This window comes from Cygnus atratus, chromosome 22, assembly GCF_013377495.2.
Source record: "Cygnus atratus isolate AKBS03 ecotype Queensland, Australia chromosome 22, CAtr_DNAZoo_HiC_assembly, whole genome shotgun sequence".
In the NCBI taxonomy this organism is placed as follows: Eukaryota; Metazoa; Chordata; class Aves; order Anseriformes; family Anatidae; genus Cygnus; species Cygnus atratus.
In genome coordinates, this window is record NC_066383.1 from 3099097 (window position 1) to 3122474 (window position 23378).

At 61.2% G+C, this 23378-nt stretch overlaps 1 protein-coding gene across 7 annotated transcripts in view; it reads right to left on the reverse strand.

Moving 5' to 3' along the window:
• The window catches only part of IGSF9B (immunoglobulin superfamily member 9B), a 45011-nt gene extending 21964 nt beyond the window's left edge, over positions 1–23047 (reverse strand). For 4 of the 7 annotated variants that reach the window (XM_035555861.2, XM_035555862.2, XM_035555860.2 and 1 more), the window contains exons 1-12: positions 22786–23044; positions 15177–15374; positions 14398–14544; positions 11889–12040; positions 10567–10684; positions 9036–9177; positions 8778–8923; positions 6305–6447; positions 4443–4583; positions 3373–3489; positions 1379–1529; positions 906–1029 (exon numbers count right to left, since the gene is read on the reverse strand). In XM_035555861.2, the coding sequence (XP_035411754.1) occupies positions 906–1029; positions 1379–1529; positions 3373–3489; positions 4443–4583; positions 6305–6447; positions 8778–8923; positions 9036–9177; positions 10567–10684; positions 11889–12040; positions 14398–14544; positions 15177–15374; positions 22786–22849 (1643 nt within the window). In that variant the 5' untranslated portion in view covers positions 22850–23044. Of the gene's footprint in view, positions 1–905; positions 1030–1378; positions 1530–3372; positions 3490–4442; positions 4584–6304; positions 6448–8777; positions 8924–9035; positions 9178–10566; positions 10685–11888; positions 12041–14397; positions 14545–15176; positions 15375–22785 lie in introns of all 7 variants that reach the window. The other 3 variants (XM_035555857.2, XM_035555864.2, XM_035555858.2) reach the window with 3 other exon arrangements.
• Between the last annotated feature and the right edge of the window lie 331 nt (positions 23048–23378).

Consider the following 23378-nt stretch of genomic DNA (forward strand, 5'->3'; position numbering starts at 1 on the left):
GCAGACCCCATCTGGGCAAATTAAGGAAAGGAAGGAAAGAAAGGGAGCGAGAAGAAAGGCTCAAGAAGCAGAGGAGGACGTCAGCACCAGCCTGTGAAAGGCAAGGTGCCATCCCCTCCGCATTTCAAAGGACGGCTCTTCAGAGGAGAAGGACGACAACGAGTGCAGAGCCTGGAGAAGAGCCTGACCTTGCTGCAGCTACGTTTCGCCCTCCCTGACATGGGAAGGCTGGATGTGCCCCTTTGCTTTGGGTACCAGCAGCTAAGGGAGCAAAGTCTCCCAGCCAGCACCACACGGCGGCTGGTCGCACGCTCAGCTGGGATTTAGCAGCCCCCGGGGAGTCAGAGAGGAGGGAGAGATCGTTTCTGCTTAGTCACATTTCTTCAGGAGGCACTCTAAAGATTGCATTTGCCATCCTCTCCGTGGCTGCTAAGCTTCATAAACAGTTTATCTTGAAATTAGACGCCAGAGGCAAAGTTACAAGAACTCAAAGCGTCTCCCCTTGTAAGCAGAATAGAATTTGCTGGGGCAGACAGATGTAGTGGCTAGCATAAAAGGGAAAGGGAACACAGGAGACCTACAGCACTACTGCTGCCCGTCTCTCCGAGGCACTGGAGGGGACTGCAGCGCCGGCAGCTCCTTTGCACTCAGAAAAGGTGGGGAAAAAAATGGAAAAAAAGCTGCAGGGAGCAGCCCAGGGCCACCTCCACCCTCCCCATCCCTCCCATCTCAGGGCTGGGGCTTGCACCAGGGCATCGGGGGCTCTCCCCCATGTCATGGCACGACCCAAGCACGTTGCCCCTCGCCACCCGTCCCCCCCCGCCGCGCCACGGCCCCGCTGCTGGAAGCTGGGGTCGGCTAGGAAGGAAAAGAAGCAGAGAGCAAAGCATGCGGGGATGACTCACAGAGGGCCGTACCAAACTGAGAAAGTCTGCTCATATCCACCGTCGTAGCCGGGCTCCCAGGAGACGTTGGCAGAGGTCATGGCAACCACAACATGCACACTGGTGGGGGCATGAGGGCTTGTGCCTGCGGGGAGAGAGACGGGTTGCAGCGGGAGCAGGGGCACGGTTGGGATTCCTGGCATTAATGCAGCCCCACAGCTCCTGGGAGGGATTTGCTTCCAGCCACGATACGAAGGGACTCCTCCTAAATAGGAAAGCCTTTGTTTCATGCAGGATTTCTGCTAATCCGCATCCACAGGTGGCCAAAATAAAGGAACAGAAAACGCAGCACCACCAGTAACTAACATTAAAAGGAGACATGGGTCATCACGGGAAGCATCCCTATCCCATGTGTGACACCCTGCTCAGTGCGGTGACCCCCAGTGCCCTCCACCAGCTGTCCCCAAGGCCCAGTTTCCCCCTCCTGTCCGTACCTACAACTGTAAGGTGAGTGCTGGCAGTAATGCTTGCGACGACGTTGGTGGCGACGCACTCCCACTCGCCATGGTCGTCCTTGCCGAGGGAGCGGATCTGCAGGGTGCCGCCGGGCAGCGTGTTGTGCTTGCTCCTGCTGGGCTTCCCTACCTTGGGCAAGGAGCGGGGGGAGCAAGGCAAAGAGAGAGAAAACCACAACTCAGCAGCACGCCAAGCAGGGCGAGGCGGCAACGCGTTAACTAAGCTATCTGCAAGGCCTACAGGGCACCACCAGGCACGAGCGGGGCTCTCGGCTCTCCGCTCCTTGCGAGGTCTCCCCGGTTTCGAGAGAGGACCTGGCACGGTAACGCGAGAGACATGCGGACGGGGGCTGGTGTTCACAACCCGTACACAAGCGGAAAAACCCCACGGCACTCGGACGGGCACCGAGACCTTCGCAAGAACTCAATCCGGGTCCTCCAGCATCCAAAGCTGAAACTGCCACCGCTGTGGGGGACGGCACACCAGCTGTCCCCAGCAAACGCCCTCCGAGATGGGGGCCTGCCCCCAGGAGATGCCCCAATGGCCCCTCTCGCCCCCAGCCAGCGGCGGAGGAGAGGCAGGACCACTCCTGGCAGAGGTTTCGGCAGGAGGGACCCCGGGGACGTGGGAAGCTGACGTGCACGAAGGTGCCTGGCAGCTCTCAAGCCGAGCGGAAAGATGGATCTTGCAACAACTCGTGTTTCTGCCCATTATCTGAAGCCGTGCAAATCCCCCGCCGCTCCCGGTCCTCTTTCGCTGTTCTTCACGCGTGGATCCCACCGATGGGCTCCGGGGACCTGCAGCGCCTGCAAGCAGCCCGCTCCTGCGCAGGGGGAGCGGATGGGCACGGGGGTTACCGGTGCCCAGCCCAGGTCTTGTGGGGTCCTTCAGGAGGAGGCAGGTCAGCTCTTGGGGGCTGGTGGGGAGCGAGGAAGCTTTCTTCTTTCCCTGGGAAACTCCTCTCAGCCCAAGCCAGCCCTGGCTGAAGGCAGGGGAGGAAAAGCCCAAAGCCATGATGTGAGGAGGAGGGCCAGAAAGCACAAAAGAAGTTGGAAAGAAACCTAAATAAGAAGGGGGTGGGGAAGGAAGGAAAAATAAGATCGATAAGAAAACTAAAGAGCTAACAACTTTCAGGTAGGTCGCTTGAGATCTGCCCAAGCTACAGTCCTCCTTGTGCTGGTAAAACTGTGAACAGACGGAGAACCTCACGCTGCAGGGACCAAGGACGGTGCCCCCAGGGTGATGCAAGGATCCTGCGCTCTCTGAGGAGCCCTCCTGGGAGGGCTGGAAGGGGGCAGGCAGCTTGGAGAGAAGATCCCGGCAGTGGGACAAAGAGCCCAGGAGGTGTCCTGCATTGTGGCTCTCCTACGGGTGCAGCAAAGGTGGGAAGCAAAGGGAAGAGGGGACTGGAAAGCCCCGGTGACACCACACCAGGCCCTACCCTGCTCTAAAGGAAGAAACGTCCTCAAATCATTATGTAAAGTCCAGCACGGTTAAACCAGCTTCTTCCCATGGTCTTCCAAGTCACAGGGCACCAAAGGAGGCACTGCCAGGTCCAGGCCCTCACCAAAAATTCAGCCAAGCCCCAGGGCAGAGCCCCCTGGACAGGCTCTGGTGGCACGTCCCCTCTTGAGGGACAAGCATCGCCGGTGCCAGCTTCACCGGGAAGAGGAGGAGGAGGAAGGTGTCCCACAGACAGTGCCAGTGAGGAAGAGGAGGAAGGGGCCGGGGCGGGGGCAGTGCTCAGCTTTGCAGATGCTGCCGTGAAGGTTTTTTTCACAGTATTAGAAAGAACTCAGTGGCCACAAGCCGGGCTCCCCCACCCACCTGCGGGACAGGACAGCAGTGGCTCAGCCCAAAGCGAAGCAGCTGTACCTGCAGTTTGTTCTTACCGGGACAGAGTGTGGCTTCTCTGTCTGCAATATTCACCAAAAGCCAAAGGCACTGCAGATTTGTCTGGCAGGCCGGGTACCTTTCTCCAGGCGATGATAGGAAAGGGGTCTCCCGCAGCAGCACAAGGAATCAACAGCTCCCTCCCTGCCTCCTGTCTGTACTCCCAGCCTGGTAGCACCGTGAAATAGGGGGGGTCCTGCAGCCAAAGGAAAAGGCAAGGAGCGTGAGCCCACACCACCAACATCCCACCACTCACCAACATCCCGCCTGGCAGCTCATGCCTCCAGCTCCACACCACCAACGCCTCCCAAAACGAATTCATCGGTGGTTTGGGTAAGGCCAAGGTGAGCAGCAGAAAGCGGGTGCTAATGAGGCTTTGTGGCACACAAAATCACACGCATCGAGGGAAGTTTTTGCTGAAAAGCCACCGAGCCACCTTGTTTAAATTTTAAGGAGGTAAACAGGAAAAAAAAAAAACAAAACAACGCCCACGCCACATCAGATATCAGCCTGATTAGTCAGCTCGGTGGATGTGTGTATGTACAAGGAGGTTTGCAGAGCTCTATCGTGTGAATCTCAGCAATAAAACACTCCTCACCACAGCTCACGTGTGTCTTTTTGTTCAGGGAACAAAGCTCCTACCCCAGCAGCGCTGGTGGCTACAGCGGAGCAGCAAAAGCCCACGGAGCTTTTCTACAGCTTAAATCATCTTTTTATTAAAATCCTCTGCAAATCCAAGCTCGGGTCAGCAGGACTGAACATTTGTTGGCAAACAGGCCATCCCGGGGATATGAACGATGCTTTGTCAAACCATCCTGGTGCAGGCCTGCTAAGGCTCGATGCGACGCGCCAGCACCTTATTTTGGTTTGACACACAAGGGCCAGCACTTCCCCACTAACCTACACTCGTTAATGAACAACAGCTGCAGGCAGACTTTAAAAAAATAGTAATAATCTTAAAAAATAGTAATAATCTACCTCTGCAGCACTGTGCTGAACAGGAAGGCTCACCCAGCCACACAGTAGCACAGTTTGGTGAAATGCACACATCCACAGCACCCAGCCCGGGACCCCAGCCCCCTGCACACCCCAAGAGCTCCCCTGGGGCCACCACCCACGGCAGATGTGCTGGGGCAGCAGGAACATTACCTTCAGTACCAGTCGGGCAGGGGGAGACTGGCCCATCGTACCCAGGGCGTTATAAGGCACACAGGTGTAAGTGCCGAGAGCATCTTCGGTTGCCTCCTCGATTCGGATCGACCCATCTTCCAGCAGGTTCCAGCCAGAGTACTGCGGCAGGGAGAAAGAGGCAGCTGCAGCATCCTGCTCACACCACCGCTTATTTGCCCTTCAGCCAACCCCAAAAACTAAGCCCAGGGCGGCTGGCGCATCTCCTGGAGGTGCCCAAACCGCTTTCAAGTCCCATTCCCAGCACCCAAGCCACCTCCTCAAACACAGAGAGGGGAAAAGCAGGCGAGATCAGCCTGCCCAAGTGCAGACAGCAAGGAAATCCACATCTCAGCCTTGGGTCTAGACCTCTTTTCCAGTTAACCAGGAGACTGGTAAACCCCACGACGTGATTTATCCCTTCCAGGAGTAAATGCCTCAGCTCGAGCACAGACCCGTTTCCTGGAAGCACTGCTCTCTCTCCAAGGACTGCAAAAGCAGCCTGGATGACTAGTCCTCGACACCGGCATCAGCTCTGGAGATGTCTAAAATCAGGCGAGACAAATGCCACCCACGGAGCCCAAACACCCGGCGAGCTCCCGTCAGCAGCGGTGAGCAGGAGGTGAAGGCACAGCTTGTGCCTGCTCCCCAGGAAGGATTTCCCAGCCCTGAACACACCGATGACGCAGGGGTTTGTCTCTCCGATGCTTTCCTCCTTATATACAGTCAGGCTTCTTCAAGTGGCCCAACAGATTTAATGACAGTATCATACCTCAGGTAAAACAGATGGATTCAATGATCTTCATAGGTCCCTTCCAGCTGAACTACTCTATTGCAGAACACATGCCTAAAGGCACTGAAGATTTTTTTTCTTTCAAAGCTCTCCTGTTTGGTGTTCATTAAAAAAGCCTCCTGTGACACAGACTTCTGTCTCTTAACAAAAAAACCCACATCCTAAGAAGAGCAGCCACACAGCAAGGACCTCATAGGAAGGATGCCATGGCAGCAAGCACAGCAGCCTGCTCTCACCTCGCTATGTCTTGAGTAGACACATTAAAATCCCCCTCATCCTTCACTCCCTCCTTTTTAAATGCATTCTTAAAGTTAACTTAACAAAAGGAGCCATTTTGCCGGTGCTGATGGGACATTTTGTGATAACAAACCTGAGCAGCTCACCAAGCATGGCCACAGCCAGGTTTTCCCTGGCCAGAGTAAGGCCAAGCCCCAGCTCACACCTTTTGTAAACTGGGGGGGGGACCAGGAGCCTCCACTCAGGCTCTTCTGCACCCCACGGAAGGGGAACACAGCCCTTCTGAGCCCTGGGGAGACCAAGGGCTGAGGGCCCCCAAACCTGGTGGCACCAAGATGACCCCACATGAGAAGCTGCGGGCACCAGCGACCAGGAACCCACACAGGCAGCAGGTTTAAACCAAGTGAAAATTCCAGATGGTTAATATTTAAACAAAAAAATTTAAAATACTGAGTGTTTTCCTTAAATATTTAATGGCTAATATCCTTGCTGAGACTATCAAAGCACGATTATAGGAAGACAGAGACTTGTTAAAAGGGTCTTTTAACCATTAGGTGCCCTTGGAAGAAAACAGGGCCATCGGAAGGTCATTTTAGAGGTCTGGGAGATTCAGACAGCGTGTCTACAGGCGCCATGGGCTCCCCAAAGGAACCTGAATTAACTCAGCCCAAGCTGCTCTGGTAGGGAAAAAACAGTGTCAGCCCATCCAGGGGCTTTCTCCTCTCTGGACACAAAGGCTGGGGCTCAGCAGCTCGGGTAGAGGACAGCACAGACACCCCTTACCCTCATCCCCCCTTCCACGCTGCTCCCTCACCTTCTCAACGCGCAGGGGCCGGCCGTCCTTGTTCCACTTGACCAGCGTGACGGGGGGCTCTGCCTCCACGGGGCAGCGGATGTACCCGTGTATCCCGATGGGAACGTAGATGACGGGGGGCATGTTCACCACGCGGGCAGGATCTGGGAGAGCAGCACCAGGTTAACACCGGGAAGGAGCCCGTCTCCCTCCCCACCCGGCTGCGGAGGACCAATACTGCTTGTGCAAGGAGTCCAAACCCCAAATACGAGTCCACATCCCCTAAATACAAGTCCAAATCCCCAAATGCTCCTAAGTCTCCCACCAGCTGATATCTTCAGGCTCGCACTCACATCCACTGCAACACCTGGAGTTTCTAGGGGGCTTTATTTGCACCCAGGGGGTTTCTACCTGGAGCTCATTAAGAGCTGCACTTCATTAAAAGCTGCATTTAAAAGGCAGCACCAAACACCCGTTCCCACACCCCGAGCGACACCGCCCTGCAGCCCGCTCTCGCCAGAAGGAAAAAAAGGCTGTGGGCAAGCCTGGAGGCGCCTCCCAAGGCGAGGACAACACTTCTGTTCCTCCTGCTGTGTATAGGGGAAACAACTCCAACCCAGCAAACAAAAACTGTTTTAACCCCAGCACCCTAAAACACACCAAGGGCAGCAGCCGAGACCGAGAAGGGACCTGCGGTCAGGCCAGCGTGAGCCGCTTCCCTCCTATTTGTTTGTACTCGCAGCCCATGCCTAATTGAGGCTGGGTTGCGTGGAAAAATCAGCCACCTCCACCCTTCCAAATAGGATGCAAAAAAGCTTAAAATATGTATCTAACCTCCCCACGTTTCACCACCCACGCAGCAAGACGTCTCGCAATCCTCAAGTCTAGAACGTGTCATTAACAGCGCTTCTAAGAGCTTTTTAATTAAATGCGAGTGGGTTGGAGAGAACCTAGACTTTCTTTAATAAGAAGCTTTTAAAAAAAAAGTTACTTCTAATAAGGAGAGCGAGTATTTCTACAAATCTCGTCTAGACACCAGCAGCACAAGGTTACGGGAAAATCCTAACGGGGCTTACGCTGCGCTGGGGAAGGAAATCGTTTTTTTGGGGTGCGGCATCCCCGTGCCGCTGATGCACAGAGGCAAAGCTTGGGGTAAAACTACGGGGTTGGGATGGAAGGGGTGGGTGACGGAGGGATGCAGGGCCCAGGATGTGCAGAGCTGTCCCCTCTGCGCTAGGGCAAGGGTATCTGCGAGAGAAAACCCAGAGGGGAAGAGAAATCTCATCCTGCAACTGATGAGAACACATTAAAGTCAATGAGAAAAATTCATTGTGGCTTCTCTGGCCAAAGAGGGGGCTCAGAACCATTCCAGCTCCAGTTTGCTAAAAGCCTACCCCAAAGTTAAGGGGAAAAAAAAGAGTTCAGGGTTATTAAAGCCTGACACCAGAATTAAGACCCCTCATTGGTGCTTTTTTGGGGTAAAAGCACTCAAGCTCAGGAGCCGTGCAAGTTTCCAAAGCTGTGCGCACCGGATGGGAAACACGACCCCAACAGCTCCCCAAAACCTCCTGCTGCCACGGGGCATCCCAGCACTGACCCCATAACCCAGATTAGGGAGCAGCATGCATGGGACTGGCTTAGGAAAATGTAATCAAGGGGTGGGGCAGCCGGGGAGGAGGTAATGGGATAGAGAGGCTCCCTGCAAGGTCAGCAAGAACCCTGCCGCCGTCCTCCCGGCCACATCCTTCCCTTTTTCTCGTGCCCTAAGGGAGCGCACAGGACCGCCAGCCCCAGCGCCCCGCGGACGTGGGGGTTTTCACTAACAGGCAGCTCCCAGCGGTGGGCCTATAGTCACAAGCTGAAAGGTCTTCAGAAACCGAGCTCCAAGCCCCGTTTGTTCGAGCCTATCTTTCATAATAAAATAAAATCACTGCAGCCTTTTACAGCAGAGCAATATTGCAATTGCAGACTGCAGAAATTTGGACCATTACTGTCGAATGCCATAGGATGCTGGTGGCACACTACCCATTAAAGCAGGGGGAGCCGGAAAGAACAAGCGTGGGAAGAAACGCTCCTTTCAGAGCTGTTCTCCTCCGTTTGTTTAGATCAGTTACCGCCTGAAATTATTACACGCAGCCCTACAAATTCACAGAAAACCACGTCACGGCAACGAGCCCCCACGACAAATACCGAGAAATAAAGCGGGGATTTGATATTAAGAGCCCTGATGGGGTGTTTGCAGGGACAACAAAAGGGAACAGAGCCCTGGGAGCGCCCACGAGATGCCCACCCTCATTAAAAGGAGAGAAATCCCTTCTGCCCAGGGTGGTGGCACCCAGCACGGAGCCACCCAAAGGCTGCTGCCCAAGCCTCCCAGTCCCCCTGTGGGTCATACTGGGATGGCAGCACCTCCGGGCTGGCTCAGAGCCAGGTGTCCCCACCCCATCCAGCACGTGCTCATCCATCAGGATTTGGCCCTGCTTCCCACACTCACACTGCACCGTCAGGTAGGCGGAGGCGGATGGCGAGCGGCCCAGGCTGTTGCTCGGGATGCAGGTGTATTTTCCAGCATCCTCTGGCTTCACCCGGAAAATGATCAGCGTCCCGTCGATCAGGATCCGCACCCGCAGCTTCAGGTCGCTGCGAGAGACCAGGGGAGGAGAGGTGAGGGGGGAGAAAGCCGGAGGAGGAGCAGCGGGGAGCGAGGGCAGCCCCGGCGCAGGACGAGGGGAAGGCGCCGTCCCAAACTCACTTCTTGAAGTAGACGTTCTCCTCCTCCCAGTACCACAGGTAGGTGAGGTTCCCTGGGTACGCCTCGGCCTGGCAGGTGAACAGCGCATCCTGGGAGATGTTGACCGTGATGTTCTCCGGAGGGGAAACGATGAAGGGTGGGCCTGGGGATGGAGAGCAAGCGTCACCCCTGTGAGGATGTGGGCTGGAGCCAGCATCCCCCCAAACGTGCCCAATGAGCCGTGGGGGACCCCATCCCACAGGACAGCGGGGCTGTCCCAAGGGGCACAGCAGTCCTGGGGTCCATCCCTGCACCTTCAGAGCTCTGCTGCCTTGCCCTGGGCACACAAGCTCCCACCTCTCTCAATCCCGAGCACATTTCCTTGATCTCACCACCCGCAGGAACAACCCAGGGGAAAAGAGCAAGCTGCCCAGACACAGCGGCAAGGGGCACGGCTTGCTGCCTGGGCGCACAGCAGAGCGCAGGACACCTCCAGCTCCTCTCTCTGCCGGTAGCTGTTGACCTAATTAAAGGTTGATTTAATAAAAGAGGGAGCCGAGCGCCGAGGAGCAGGAGGCTGGCCATGTATCACCGCTATCTGACGAGGCGCTTTGTGACATGCTCAATCTTTCCCCGCTTTCCAAACAAAACCGAGCTGCAATCAGGGCCCGGCTGCTAATCGGCGCAGCTGCTCCAGCAAGCTGACAGCCCGGCCACCGGGGTGCCCCAATTACATGGATTTCTCTGCCCTACAAACAGGACACGGAGCCACTGGGCACCGGGCACAGTGCCAGCGAGTCATTTCGGCCCTGGCTTTAACAGCTCCATCCCAGTCCCCCCCAAAATCTCCTGCCACATCCATGCTGGGGACGAGGGGAATGGAGGCACACGCCGTGGGGACCGTGCCGGTGCTGGCCGGGTGCCCAGCCCGGCCGCTTCCGCAGGAGGCGGCACCAGCCGTAATCCTGCTCCCCGTGCCGTCAGATGAGCTGGCAGGCTCTGATGTTATTTAAACGTCTGGGGTTTGGGCTTCATTTCCTTGTTTATTTATTGATGGCGTTTTTAATGGAAGGCTGCGGGCAGGAGGGGTGGCAGCCTGCCGCGGCCAAGGCGTGCCGGGGACCGGCCCAGGGCTGCACCACCCGCTGCTCGGGGTCCCCGCCGTGCCATGGGGAGGTAGCTGGGGTGCTCCCAGTGATAATTCTGCAGTGGCACAGCCCTAACATCATCCCTAATGCACCCACGTGGCCCCGAGCACATCAGCGCACCGTCAGAGCCCTCCTCATCTCATCCCAGCACCATCCCCAAACCCTCCTGTCGGTCACTTTATTTGTCCCCAACCTCCAGCCAGCCCAGGACCAGCACCAGAAGGTGTCTTGGGATCAGCTGGATGCAGGCAAGCCCCTTCCCCACGAACAAAGCGGGATGCATCAGGGCAATCCACCCTCTCCCAGCTCCCAGAACCACAGAGACACAGTGCATTCAGTGACTCCCCCTCCAGCCCCCCGGGGACACAGAAGACAACCCCACAGGCACCGTGTGGGGATCCTACCTTGGACAAGCAGGCGCGTGGTGTGCACGGCCTCCCCCTGGATGCTGTAGGCTCGGCAGGTGTAGGCACCCCTGTCCTCCCGACTGATTGAGAGCACCGTCAGGCTGCCGTCGCTCACCTGGGGAACAGGAGGGGACCCTGGAGCACGTGGGGACCCCAGGGGGACCCCCCCGGCACGGGGACGCTGGCTCCCTCTCCGCTTCCTCAAGGGCAGGGAGGGTGGAGATGGAGAGGAGCCGTGGCTGCTGTTAGAGCCGGCTGAGAAATGGGCTTCCCCAACTTGCAAGACTTTGATATTAATAAACCAACACACGCACTGCTGCTTGACGCCAAGGGGGGAGAAAAAAATAAAAAAATAAAAAAACCCTTGCAACGTATTTGTCTCCCGCAGCAGTGACTGACGCGCAGCAGGCTCCAAACTGCTCCGCTCCTGCCAAACGCCTCGCGACAAGCCGTGCTCTGCTCTGCAAGGAGCGGGGAGTCCCACGGGAGGATCCCTGCCTGCCCTGATCCCACAGGACCCGCACTGTGTCCCCAGGGAGCGGCCGAACCCCGCTGCAAACAGGGCCTGGGGAGGTGCAGGGGGCACAAAAGCCCAGCAGCTCCCCGCGGGCAGCAACACCCGTGTCCCATGGGCATGGTGAGACCCACGGCCCCACACAAGCCGCCAGCCCCAGCCTGGCCCCACAGTGCTGCCCCACAGCCCCACAAGTGGCCAAATCCCCATCGGGACCCCGGGGACACGGCAAAAAAGGGCCGGGGAGCCTCACCCCCAGAGGCTGCAGCATCCCCCCCAGCAAGCGAGAGCCGCGCTCCCAGGCAGGCTCCCTCCCCACTGCTCACTCTGCCTCATCCTTCTATTTCAATTAGTAACAAATGATTCCTAATTACTCTCATTAGTGCCTGCGCTGATTCCAATGCCTGATTTACCAATTACGGCTCGGGTGGAATCGCTGCCTGGGAGAGGAGTGGGAGCCTCTGGGATGGGAAACGGGTCCTGGGGCAGGGAAAGCCCCCCCGGCCCGAACTGTCCCCCTTCTCCCCCTCACAGCCACCACGTTCCCAAGGCGCAGCCCCCACCCAAAACCCAGGGGGGGTCCAGCAGAGCCCCCAGCAGCCCCACCACCAGAAAACCCCTCTCCCATGGCCAAGAAGCAGGGAGAAGAGCTGAGAAAGCAAGGCTGGCTGCAGACACGCCGCAGCTGCCACCACCACGTTGTCACCCATCCTGTCCCTGATTTAAGGGACACGTGGAGGGGGTCCGTGGGGCGCCACCCCCCTCCATGCAGCTGGGCCAGGCTGTTTCCCCACCATGCACCTACCTGGTACTTGCTGCTGGCAGCCAGCAGCTCTCCCTCTCTCAGCCAGGTGACGATGGGCTTGGGGTTCCCGAATGCCATGCAGGTCAGGGTGACGCTGCTGCCTTCCTTCGCCTCCACGTACTGCGGCGGCGTCTCCGTGAAGGTGGGGGGAGCTGGGGGACAGAGGGAGACCCCGTCACCCCCCCCGGTCCCACGCGCTGTCAGCCTCGTGGTGGCACGGTGACGGTGTTGGGGCAGCCACACGCAAGCTGGGGACACCCCACGAGCCCCCATGTTCCCAAAAGGGGGCTCCGAAATGCAAACGGGGCTCAGGCTGCGGGGACAGCAACATCACAGGGGCTGTCCCCAGCGTGCCCTACAGCCCAGCGGTCAAGGGGAGAGCCAGAAACCCTTGGAGGGCACCCCAGGGCTCCAGCCCCTTCCGCACCCTCCTCCCCAGTGGCTCCATGTGCAGCTTTCCCCCCCCTATTCCCATCACACATTAACTTGCTATTGTCAAAACATAAGAAAACACCGCAGTGCAGATCGAAAGGCTCCTTTCTGATTAAAGAGGCTGGCAGGATTACAGCCCGCCCCTAATTACCAGCAGTTGTTAAAGCCCACTTTCGAGGAAGACAGGTTGGCAATTTAATCTGCTCGGAAAAAAAGAATTATATTTTGTGTCTCCCAAAATGATTTTTTTTATTTTCCCCCTAAGAAAATTAAGCATCCTAATGCGCCGGGGGAAAGCCACAGCCCTCCCGCTGAAAGCTGTTTCCTGGGCCTGGAGGATTACGGTTATTATTTCGTTATTAAACCCGTGTGTGCCCAATAAAACCCATTTTGAGACCCCTCCGTGCAGGGACGGGATGCTCGGAGTAGCCTGGGACACTGGAGGCACAACCCAGCAGCTCCCAGGCACCCCAGAGCCCTTTGGGGCTGGGCAGGGAGGAGGATATAAAACCAGCCGCTGGCAAACCAGGAGCTGGCCAGCCAGCAGCTCTGCAGGGTTTTTTTTAATCAAGGCTCAGGTCCCTGCCACCGCCCTGCGCAGCCCAAGGGCATTCCCCAAGCGCTTCCAGTCCCTTTGCAGGATCCTCTCCTCCTCCTGCACCTCACCCAGGCGGCTGGAGCATGAAGCCAGCCTCACGAGCCACCACAGCTGCCTTCCTCCCTTTTTCCCCATGCTCCTCCTCCTCCTTCCTCCCGCCCTTCCCAAGCTCTCCGAGCACACCAGCAGCTCAGCCCCGCGTCGCAGGGGAGCGGGCAAGGACGGAGCTGCTGCGCTCCCCGCCACCACGAGCCCTGCTTGCGCAGCTCCTTCACGCTAATTGGGCTCAATTAGGCAGCTCTGCACCGCGCCGCAGCCCCGGCGTCCCCCCCCAAAGGTTAAATAAATCGCTCAAGGTCGGGCACGGTGGCGGCAAGGAGCCGGCAGCGCCCCACGGATGCGTCCTGCTTCAAAGCGTGGCTGCCGCTAAAAATAAAGACGTCTCCCGACGTGGAAGACGACAAATTGCTAATTAGTTTAATGCGCGGCGCTAATAAAATGAAAAAGTAATTGGAGTAAATCTGAATTCGGAGAAAACAAAGATTTGATTTTCTGATCTGTTTGTTAAGAGGAGATGCGGCCCCAGCCCTGCTTCTTGATGTCTTTCCTTTAAACAAGCTTGGCGTAATTAAACTGCGTGATTGCTAATAGAAGTTTGTCCCTTCTGTAAGCGGAGTTCCTGCTTGGAGCTGGCCTGGACGGCTTCTCATTTGTTTAGGAGGTGCAGATGCAATCGAGGTCCAGCGTGAGTTAGAAATCAAAGGGAAAACCGCCCCAGCCCTGCAGCAATCCTGCGCCCGGCACTGCAGCGCCGGAGCCCTCTGTCCTCCCTGGACAAGGCATCAACCTAGGGAATGGCCCCAAACCATGGCAGTGACGGTGACAGGGACCTGGCCTTTGCTCCGCACGTGCCCTGGCACTGCTGCCCAGCACCATCTGCGGCTCTGCGGGTGCTGGGTGCCCTCCCGCATCGCCCTCTGCCAAGTCCCAGCCCCGGCAGCCTGTGCGGTCGGGCTTGCCAAACCTGGAGGGCTCGTTACCATCCTCGTTACCTATCAGGACTAGAAAGCCACGCACAAAATCACACCCTGCAGCCCAGCTCAACAAGCAGCACCATCCTCATGCACCACCGTGAAATGCCAGCGCCGCAGGGACGCAAGGCCCCTCACCATGGGGATGCGAACGGGGTGGGCAAGCGATGGATGCTAATTTTGACCCCAAGTCCCAGTGTAAGAGCAGTCCTGCCCTCCTCCTGGCACCCACAGCACACTCATCCCCTATCCATCACCACCCCTGTTGGCTCAGCTCATCCACAGACCACTCCCAGCACTACTGTGCTCTCCAAGCACGCAGCATCCCGCAGCATCCTACCCCATGGGCCACCCCCAGAACGGAGCAGCGACACCAGCGCCGAAACACGCTGGATGTAGAGCTGCCCACGAACCCTGAGCCCACCCCGTGCCGCTGTTTGGGACTCACCGTTGACCGTGAGGTGCACCCAGCTGCCGTTGTGGAAGGTGTCGTACTGCTGGTCCAGCATCAGCACCTTGCACTCGTACCAGCCTTGGTCCTCGGAGCGCACCTGCTCAATGCGCAGGGACGCCTTGTCGTGCAGGCTGGCCCTGCCTGCGGGGGGAGAGGGCACAGCCCATCAGCTCTGCAGCCCCCAGACCCCACATCCCTCACCGGCTGCCCCAACCCCACAAACACATCCTTACAGGGGCTATCTCAACCCGCTGCAAACACCAAAGTCGAGCTCCCCAAGGCAGCAGCACGTTGCGATGGGTCTACCCCAGCGTGCCGTCCCCAGCCCTCAGAGGTGCCACCAGAAGCCACACAGAGAGGGTGACATGTGTTGGTGTGCAGCCACGTGGGCTCTGCACCTCCAGCAGAGCCCTGCCACCTCCTCCTGGCCACGTCCACGGGGAGATGTCCCCAGGGGGGTCCGATCCCGTGCCCCGCTCCCCCGAGCATCCCCCGGGCTCGCAGCTGTTCCGGGGCGCAGCGGCAGCAGCCGCCACCGCCACCACGCGTCACCCTGGGTTTCTCTGCCTCGGTTGCTCCCGTCCCACGCAGCCCAGCTGGCTTCCTAGTGCTGCCGCTTAATTAAAACCAACTGGGTGGAAAGAAAGCGATGAGAGGCAGAGCGCGCGCGGTTTCCTACGGAGGAGCAGATTGAGCAGAGCTGCGCGCTCGGCGGCACAGCACCGCTCACCTCGCGGCCCCCCGGCCCCCAGCCCCGCGCCCCCCAGCCTCACCTGCATACCCCGGGTCGACATGGGGAGGGTAGAACCCGAACTTGATGAAGATGGGGATGGGGACGCCAAACTTGAACCACTCCACCACATAGGGAGGCGGCTGCCCCGTGAGCGGGTGGATAACGTCGCATCCCAGGATCACGCTCTCGCCAGCGCGAGCGGTCACAAACTCGGGCTCCTCCCTCGAGCCGAGGGCACCTGCAAGGGGAGGAAGGCAGAAATTGCGGCCGTTGCAGGGGCTGAGCCTGCTGCCCACCACTGGACCCCCTTGGGAAAGCCCAAGTGCCAACCCCAAGGGCTCCCCCACCCCAAAAAACAGAAGCAAACCCGCTTGAACCTCCTCATCCTCCCCAAAAGCCACAGGAGTTTGGTGAGCAGCGCCAAGCATCCGCAGCTGTGGCATACCCTGGGATGTGGCTGTCCCGCAGGAGCCATTCCAGGTGGCCCAGTCCCTGTCCCTGGGTGTCACCGACAGCCCCAGGCTCGAAACTCGTCTGCGACTTGCCACTCTGGCACCCCGCTTCTCCCCTGGCTGGAGCAATTAAACTCGCTGCTCTCAGCCTTCAGCCAAGGCTCTGCTCCACCCTGGCTGCATCTCCCAGCTCAGCTGCAGCCTGTTATCATCCTGCTCTTTTCATCAGCAGCAAAGCTCGGCACCACCCTCAGCACAGCTTTCAAAAAGGGAGATGGGGAACCAGGGCAGGGAGGTGCCCGGCCCCGAATCGCCTCTTTCCTACGGCTTCACCCCCTGCAGAAAGGGAGCTCACGCCTTTGGAGAGGGGAGCAGCAGCAGTGAGAAAGCACCGGCACAGCCAGCACGAGGAGAAAAACCCAGGCTGGGCTTTCAGAGCTCCCTGCAACCCCAAAACATCAATATGACGGGGGGGGGGGGGGGGGGGGGGCGATGCGGCACGGGGCTCCGCAGCAGCTCCACGCACCACCTCACGCCCCTTCCCTTCCTGCAGCACTGCAGGCTGGGGATTCCCGAAACTGCAGATGCAGGGTTTGGGCTGGCCGAGCACCTCTCCTCCGGCACGTCGCGGCAGGGGGACCCCCTTTTTCCCCAAACATCCGCCAACATCCGGCCACTGCCCGCTCCCCGGGGGATGCTCGGGGAGGGATGCTCTGCTCGGGGAGGGATGCTCGGGGAGGGATGCTCGGGGAAGCACGTTCCCACTCCTCCGCGCTGCTCTTCGGGGCCGCCGGTGATTGGCGGCGAGTGACATCACCGCTTCCCCGCCACGGGAGCCGAGCATCACCGGCTATTTTTGGCTCCGGCACAAGCGCGCACCACCGGCCGTGCCGTGCCGCCGTCCCTCCCGGTGTCCCGCGGGACGGGAGCTCCGCCGGCTGCACCCAGACCCCTCCGTGCACCACAAAGCGGGTGCCCGTGGAGGATGGCAGCCCTCGGCCCTGCATCAGGCCAGGCATCCCCGCTCCCTGCGGCACCGGATTGCTGCTCGCAGGCAGAGGGAAGGGCGAAGGCATCGCGCCGCAAGCCGCTCGCGAGGAGCCTTTGCTGCATTGCACGCCCTCTGCTAGAGCTCATCCCTTGCTAGAGCTCATCCCTGCCGCCGGAGTCCTGCCCGGCCCCATCCGTGCAGGCAGGGGGTGGTGGCGCGGACGGGGCCACCTTGGCCCCCTTCGCACCGCCCCGGTGGCACGCTCGCACCTCCCGGGCCTCGTTATCGCTGCATCGCCGATGAGCTCAGGCTTTCGCACCCTGTCAGCAGAAACAGCATCGGCTCTGCCCTGATGGTGAAGAGCTGCAAGGATCCAGCCCGGCCCCAGCAGCACCCCAGGAACCTCCCCAGCATCCCCGGGACCTCGCCAGCACCCCCAGCTCCCCGAGCTGCCCTGCCCTTGCTCCCACCCGCACGTGCCCGGCTGCGGCAGCAGGAGGGGACGGGTACCAGGGCAGCCTTGGGATGCAGGCAGCCTCCCAGCAGGAGCGGAGATGGCACTGGGAGCACTGGGATTACCCCCCCCCGGCTGCCCACAGCCCCCCTGCGCCGAGCGGGGCCGGCAGCTGTCACGTGCAGCTCAAGAGCATCCAAGGACAGCGCTCGCCCTGCCTCCCCGGCACGGGCGGCTGTCTCACCCCAGCGGGTCCCCAGCACCCCGCCAGGTGCCGCAGCATCGTCCACGACCTTCCAAGGGACAGTGTCCCCGCTTTCCACCAGCGGCAGAGGACAAAACCTCCCCACCAACCTACCACTGAGGCAGCAGGGGGCAGCCAGCTCGAACCCCTTCGCTCCCCAGCTCCGTCCCTAGCACCCCGCTCCTGCCCGAGCCCACAAGGGGACGGGACGTTGGTTTTCAGCTCCCAAAAGTCCAGCAGAGCATCGGTCTGCACACAGCTGAGCTTGCAGAGATACAGAAGCACGCTGCCCGTGAGGCTCACCACTGCCACACACCCAGACACCACGGGGACGGGCCCTGGGGAGCTCCTGCTTGGAAGCCGCTTGCTCCTGGGTCCCCCAAAGGTGACCCCAAGCAGCTTCTGCCTCACCCAAAGGCCCAGCACTCACCAAACACCCACGGCCTGGGGATTGCAAGCGCCAGAACGTGCGTGGAGGAAAAATAGGTCAGTGCTGGCAGCTCGCAGCGCCGGTGTCCCCTCCGCAGGCCGGCGGGTGACGGCACACGTGGCTGCGCTCAGCCCCACGCAGGCAAGGCTGGCCGAGGGGCAGCACAGCAAACAAGCCCCCAGCATCCCCCAAATCAGCCCCGCTGCCTCCAAATCAGCACTCTTCCACCCAAAATGAAGGTCCCGGACACGGGTTCCCCACTCCAGGGCTGAACGTCAAGGATGGGCACGCAGGAACCCCCCTCGTGTCCTTGTGTCCCCACTTCCAGAGGGGAATGGGGACAGCACCCAGCTCTGTGCCCATCAGGAAGCAACGGGGCACCCATCAGGTCAGGGACACGGGCTCTGCCCCTTCCCAACCCACAAACGCAGCCCAGGTGCTGCTCCCGACCCCGCTGCATTCAGGCTTCCCTTGACGCCCCAGCTCCTGAAAGGGTATAAATAATGGAGACTGCAGCTTTCCATTAAAAGAAGCGATTCTCACCCTCACATTTGTGGAGAAATGCTTGAAAACAACCCGCAGATGCCAGAAGAAACAGAGCACAAACAGAAAGGGTATTTTTAAACACGCTTGATTTTCCCAGCCAAGTTCAGGGGGGTTCGAGACTTAACCTGCGGTTTCGAAACGGGGTCAGCAGCGAGAGCCACGGCGGGGATGCGAACCCCAAGTGCCCCCCCGGAGCAGTAGCTCACACCGAGCTGGGGGTGCTTTGTAAAGAAAAAACAAGCAATCAACAGGCTTCGTCATCAGAGCGGATCCAGGAAAAATAAAAGCACACAGCGTGCCAGGAGGCAAGAATACAAGATGTGGAGGTGGAGTTGAACACATCCCAACGGGAGAGGGAAGGCTGCCATCACGTAAGACGATGCCATCACGGGGCTCCCAACGAGGCTGGGGCCACCCAGATCCGGGCTTTCAATCCCTCCTGTCCCATAAAGAGGGAGGCAAAGCCACGGCGGCACGAGGCTTGGCTGTAAAAACAGGGGACATCCCTTTGGATGTGCTTGCAGGACCCATCCCATGAAGGATGGGAAGGATGGGGCCAGCAGAAAGCATCCCAGGGAAGAGCAGGGTCGCCCCAAGGACAAGCAGAGGCCGAGGAGCTCTGAAGAAGCCGGCGATGCTGGGCCAGGAGGGGCTGGCACCGGGACACCGGCTGGGGATGCAGCTCTGCAGGGCACGGGATGCACGCAGAAGGCAGAAAGCTGCAAGGAGCTGCTCGCTCCTCAATAAAACCACCCAGAGAGCCAGCCCAACCCTGCAAGCCACAAGCACGGCACCCCCCGTGCACCCAGGGGTGCTCGCAGCCCGCCAAGAGCATCTGCCTGTCCCCATCCCCGGGCGGCCGCCACTCAGCCCGCTCCCCTTCCCCCAGCTTCAAAGCAGCATCTGTTTTTTTTTTTTCAGCCAGATTCCTGCGTTTTAAACCCGATTTTCCAGATGGACGGACTGCGCCGCGCGGAGGTCAAGCGACTCGCCTCAAGGTCACGCAGGGAGAGGCGGCGGCGGCGCGGGATCAGCAGCTTGGCGGCGAGCTCGAACCCCGTCGTGGGGACAAGGGACAGCCCGTGCAGCAGCCGGTGCCATCCCGAGCCCAGGTGCTGCCCCACGGCGATGACACCGGTGGGATGGTGCCCATCAGGCGCATCGGCACCCATGGGTGCGCACCCAACGCTGTGCCACCCATTGGGGTGCAGGGATGAAGCGCACAAGGTGACCTGCCGGCGGTGACCGCACTGTCCCCGTCGCCCCAGCGCCATCCCACCAGGAGGAATCGGAGCTGGGGCATCCCCGCGCTCGACACCAGCGGCCGGGCACCTCCCGGGAGCCATCTCCCAGCAACAACCAGCAGCTCCCCGAGCAGCTGCCGGAGCAGGAACGGCCCCGGGGGAGACCTGCTGCTGCATCTGGCGCCCGCACACCCACGGCAGCTCCGCGACCCGGTCCCACCGCCCCGCCGCTGTCACGGTCCTCCGGCTCATAACTCTGATGCGAGCACTCGGCGTGCTGACAGCCGCGCCGCCCGCCAGCAGCTCCTGAATCACGCTGTTCCTGGCTCAGGCAATCCTCCCACCAATGCCAGCCTCTCCAGCAGGAAGCAGGAGGAACGGAGTTGTTTTTCCGAGGCCAGCTGGTCACCGAGGGCCTCGGGCTCGGGAGACGCCTGCCGCAGGGAAGGGAAGGGAGAGAGGCTCCTCCATCCACGCGGGAAGGGACCGCGCCGGCTGCTCGCCCAGCTCCAGGGCCTCGCTGCCACCCTCCAGCAGGGAGGTGAACGCGCTGACCTGTCCTGCAGCAGCTCCGGAGGGGAACACAGGTTTGCAGAGTCCTCCCAGCACGGGGGAAGCCGCATCGTCCAAGCCGAAAGGCAACCAAGCCAGAAAAGCATCACCGCGAGAATCCTCCGCTGAGCGCCATGGCGCGTACGCCCCTCCCTGCCCTTCCATCCAACAGGTCAAGAGGAGCAAAAAATCCTCCAGGAAAGGATAAAAAGGGGAACTGGGCCAAGCCCCCGCTGGCCAACGCCAGTGCCAAGCCAACCCCTTGCCAGGGAAGCGCGGGGAGAGCAGCGGCAGCCCGCGGGATGCAGCACCCGAGTGGCGGCACCGCCACGGGTAGGCAAGTGTCTCCCCAAGCCAAGGTCACCACCACGGGCCGGGCGGCCCCCTCGATGGCAGCCTTGCCTAAAACCGAGCCACCCCTCGGCACGCCGTGCCCACAAGCATCTCTGCAACGCCGCACCGGCGGGAGACGGAGGAAAGCCCCAGCGTCACAGCGCCACGGGAACGCTGGGAGGATGGGCCCCCCCCTAAACCTCCCCCCGACACCCACTGCCGACGCGCCCTGGCACAGGCACGTCCCCGCTCTCCTCCCCCATGCTGTAAGAGGGGATAACGTGCACTCTCTGAGCGGATTAACGCCTGGAAAGCCCTCGGAGAGCCTCGCCAGGCCAGGGGACTGCCCGGGGACAGCAGGGCTGCAAGGCACCGTGCTTCTGCCCAGCTCTGCGAGGAGGAGGAGGAGGAGGCAGGGGGAGGAAGGCCACCTCTCCCAGCAAGGCAGGGAGGGTTGAAACCGAGCCTGGGGGTGTCAAAAACAGCATCGTGTTCAGCGTGCAGAGGGAGATCTCAGCCCGAGAGCATCGCCAGCCTGGCAGGACAGCGCACCGCAGCCCTGGCTCGCTCTGCCCGCACGCCCAGGGTGCAGTGACTCAGGACGGACACACCGCGGGGACGGCACCGCAGCAGCCACCGCAGCAGAGCCCAGCATGGGGCAGAGCCACGCAGCATTCCCACGGGACGCCCACGGCCACCAGGACACCAGCAGACCCACGGGGCGCTGCCACCAGCCAGGCAGCTCGGCACACGCCGCGGGCTCCCTCCCCGCAGCCACATCCCCTGCAAACATCATCTCCAGTCGCTGCTGAGCGACGCGGGGTGACAGCCACCCACTTGTGCCCCTGCTTCCCGCCCCTCCACCAGGGTCCCCAACACCCTACACCCCCACCACGGTGCTTAGGAGGAATTAGGGGGGGGCAACCCCCCATAAAACCCCTGCTCTCCTGCTCCAGCCCCTGCTTTGGGGTGATGGGGGCGCGCGGCACCGCGGCGCCCGCTTGTTCCCTGTCCCCGCGCCGTGTCCCCGCGGGGGACGCGCTGGCCCGCAGCGCCCCCTCGCCCGCTGCGCGCGGCGCCCACCCACGCATTACTCACGGCACACTCATTCATCACGTACGCGCCTCGCCGTACACGCGCCCCTGCAGCCCACCCTGCCGGGGGGGCCCCAACCCCATTAGGGCAGCCCCATCCCGACCCCAATCCCACATGTACCCATTGGGGGGGAGCCCCACGGGTGGGCTGCGGTGCGCCCAGGGGCTGGGGAGCCCGGCATGGCTGGGAGCCGGCGCTGCAGCAGCAGCAGGAGAGCGCAGGCAGCTTGCAGCTCACCTGCTACCTGCGGGGATGGCTGGAGGCTGGCGGCTGACGGGAGGGAAGGCAGAGCAGGAAAAGCAGGGTGATCCCCTGCTGCTGTCTCCTTCCTGACCTTGGACAACCCTGTGCCTCACTTTACCCTGGTTGGTGCTGCGGCCACCCTGGGAGAGGAGGAGGAAGGATGCCTTCCCCGGGCAGGGACGTTGGGGGACAAAATCGCCCCCAAAGGCTGCAGAAGGAAGCGCTGACCTCGCCAGGGTACTGCAGGGGAAGCAGAGAGGGCAGGCACCGAATCCCCTCTGCGTTTCTCCTCGCTCTCCCAGGCTACCCTTGCACAGCCCTGCAGAGAAGGGCGAGCTCCGTCCTGCTCCCCAAGGAGGCTGGAAGGAAAAAACGGGGAGCAAGAGACCCCCGGGGGACTGGCACCCCCCTGGGACCCCCTGCCTGTCCCCGCACCCAGCCGGCCGCGTCCCCAGCGAGGACTCGCCCCGATCAACTTCTTCCGAAGCGAATTTCCGAGCCCGGGGAGCAGACGCAGACACACACGCACAGCGTTTGCAGCATCCCAACGCCCGGAGCCCGAGAACGGCGCAGCTCGGCGCTGCTGCAGGCTGATGTCTCATAAACTTCCCGACTCGCAGCCGCTGCCCTCTGGGAGGTCACCGCAAAAACGAGGGGCGCCTTCAGGAGATGCGCCCGGCGCAAAGCCCTGACGGCACGCAATCCCTCTATTTTTTTTTTAATTATTTATTTATTTTTTTTTCCCTAAAAGGGGGGAATAAAAACGCACCGAGACCCCCCCGCCGCGCCCAGCGCTCGCCAGGCACCAGCACCGAGGGAACCCGGCCCCATCCCGAACCGCGACCAGCCGCCAGCACCGCACCGCCGGGGCGCGCTCCCCACGGCCCCCCCCCCGCAAAACCCGGCCGCAAGCTGCGGGGCGCGGGGCGAGCCCGGGGCGCGACTGGGGCGCAAAACCCCGGCGCAATCCGGGCGCAACCCCCGGGCGCAACCCCCCCCGCTCCCAACCGGTGCATGCCAGGGACTCCCCCCGGGGACCGACCCCCCCCCCCCCCGCACGCTCACCTTGCACGGGCACCCCGCGGGCGCCGAGCACACTTGCAACCAAAGCGGCCACATACCAAATCATAGTACTACCGGCCCCCGGTGCGCCGCATCTTCCGCCCGCCGGGCGGCCCGGCCGGGGCGGGGCGGGTTCGGCCGGGCCGGGACAGGGCTCCCCGGGGCCGGTGGGGCCGGAGGGGGCGGCTCAGGGCCGGCCACCGGCCGCCGCCGCCGCCGCTGCTCCCATCCCGCCGGTGCCCGTGCCGCACCTGCCACCGCCGCCCGGCGCGGGGGGCGCAGCCTAACCCCAGCCCCTTTAGCCGCTCGGTGCCGCCCCCGCCGGCCCGCCATTGGCCCGGCCCCCCGGCGGAGTGGGCGGCGATTGGTCGGGGAAAAAAAAAAAAACGGGGGGGGCCCGGTTCAAGGTGGGTTGGCTGGTGCGCGCGCGCGCGCTCCGCGGTCCCCCCCCCCCCCCCCCAAGTGCGCCGCAGTGTGGTGCGCAGTGCCCGGGCGGTGCGGGGCCGGGGCCGCGCTGCTGCCGCCCGCTGTGTCCCCTGTGTCCCCTCCGTGCCCACACGTGTCCCCTGCTGGCCCCCCCCCCCCCCGTCCCAAAT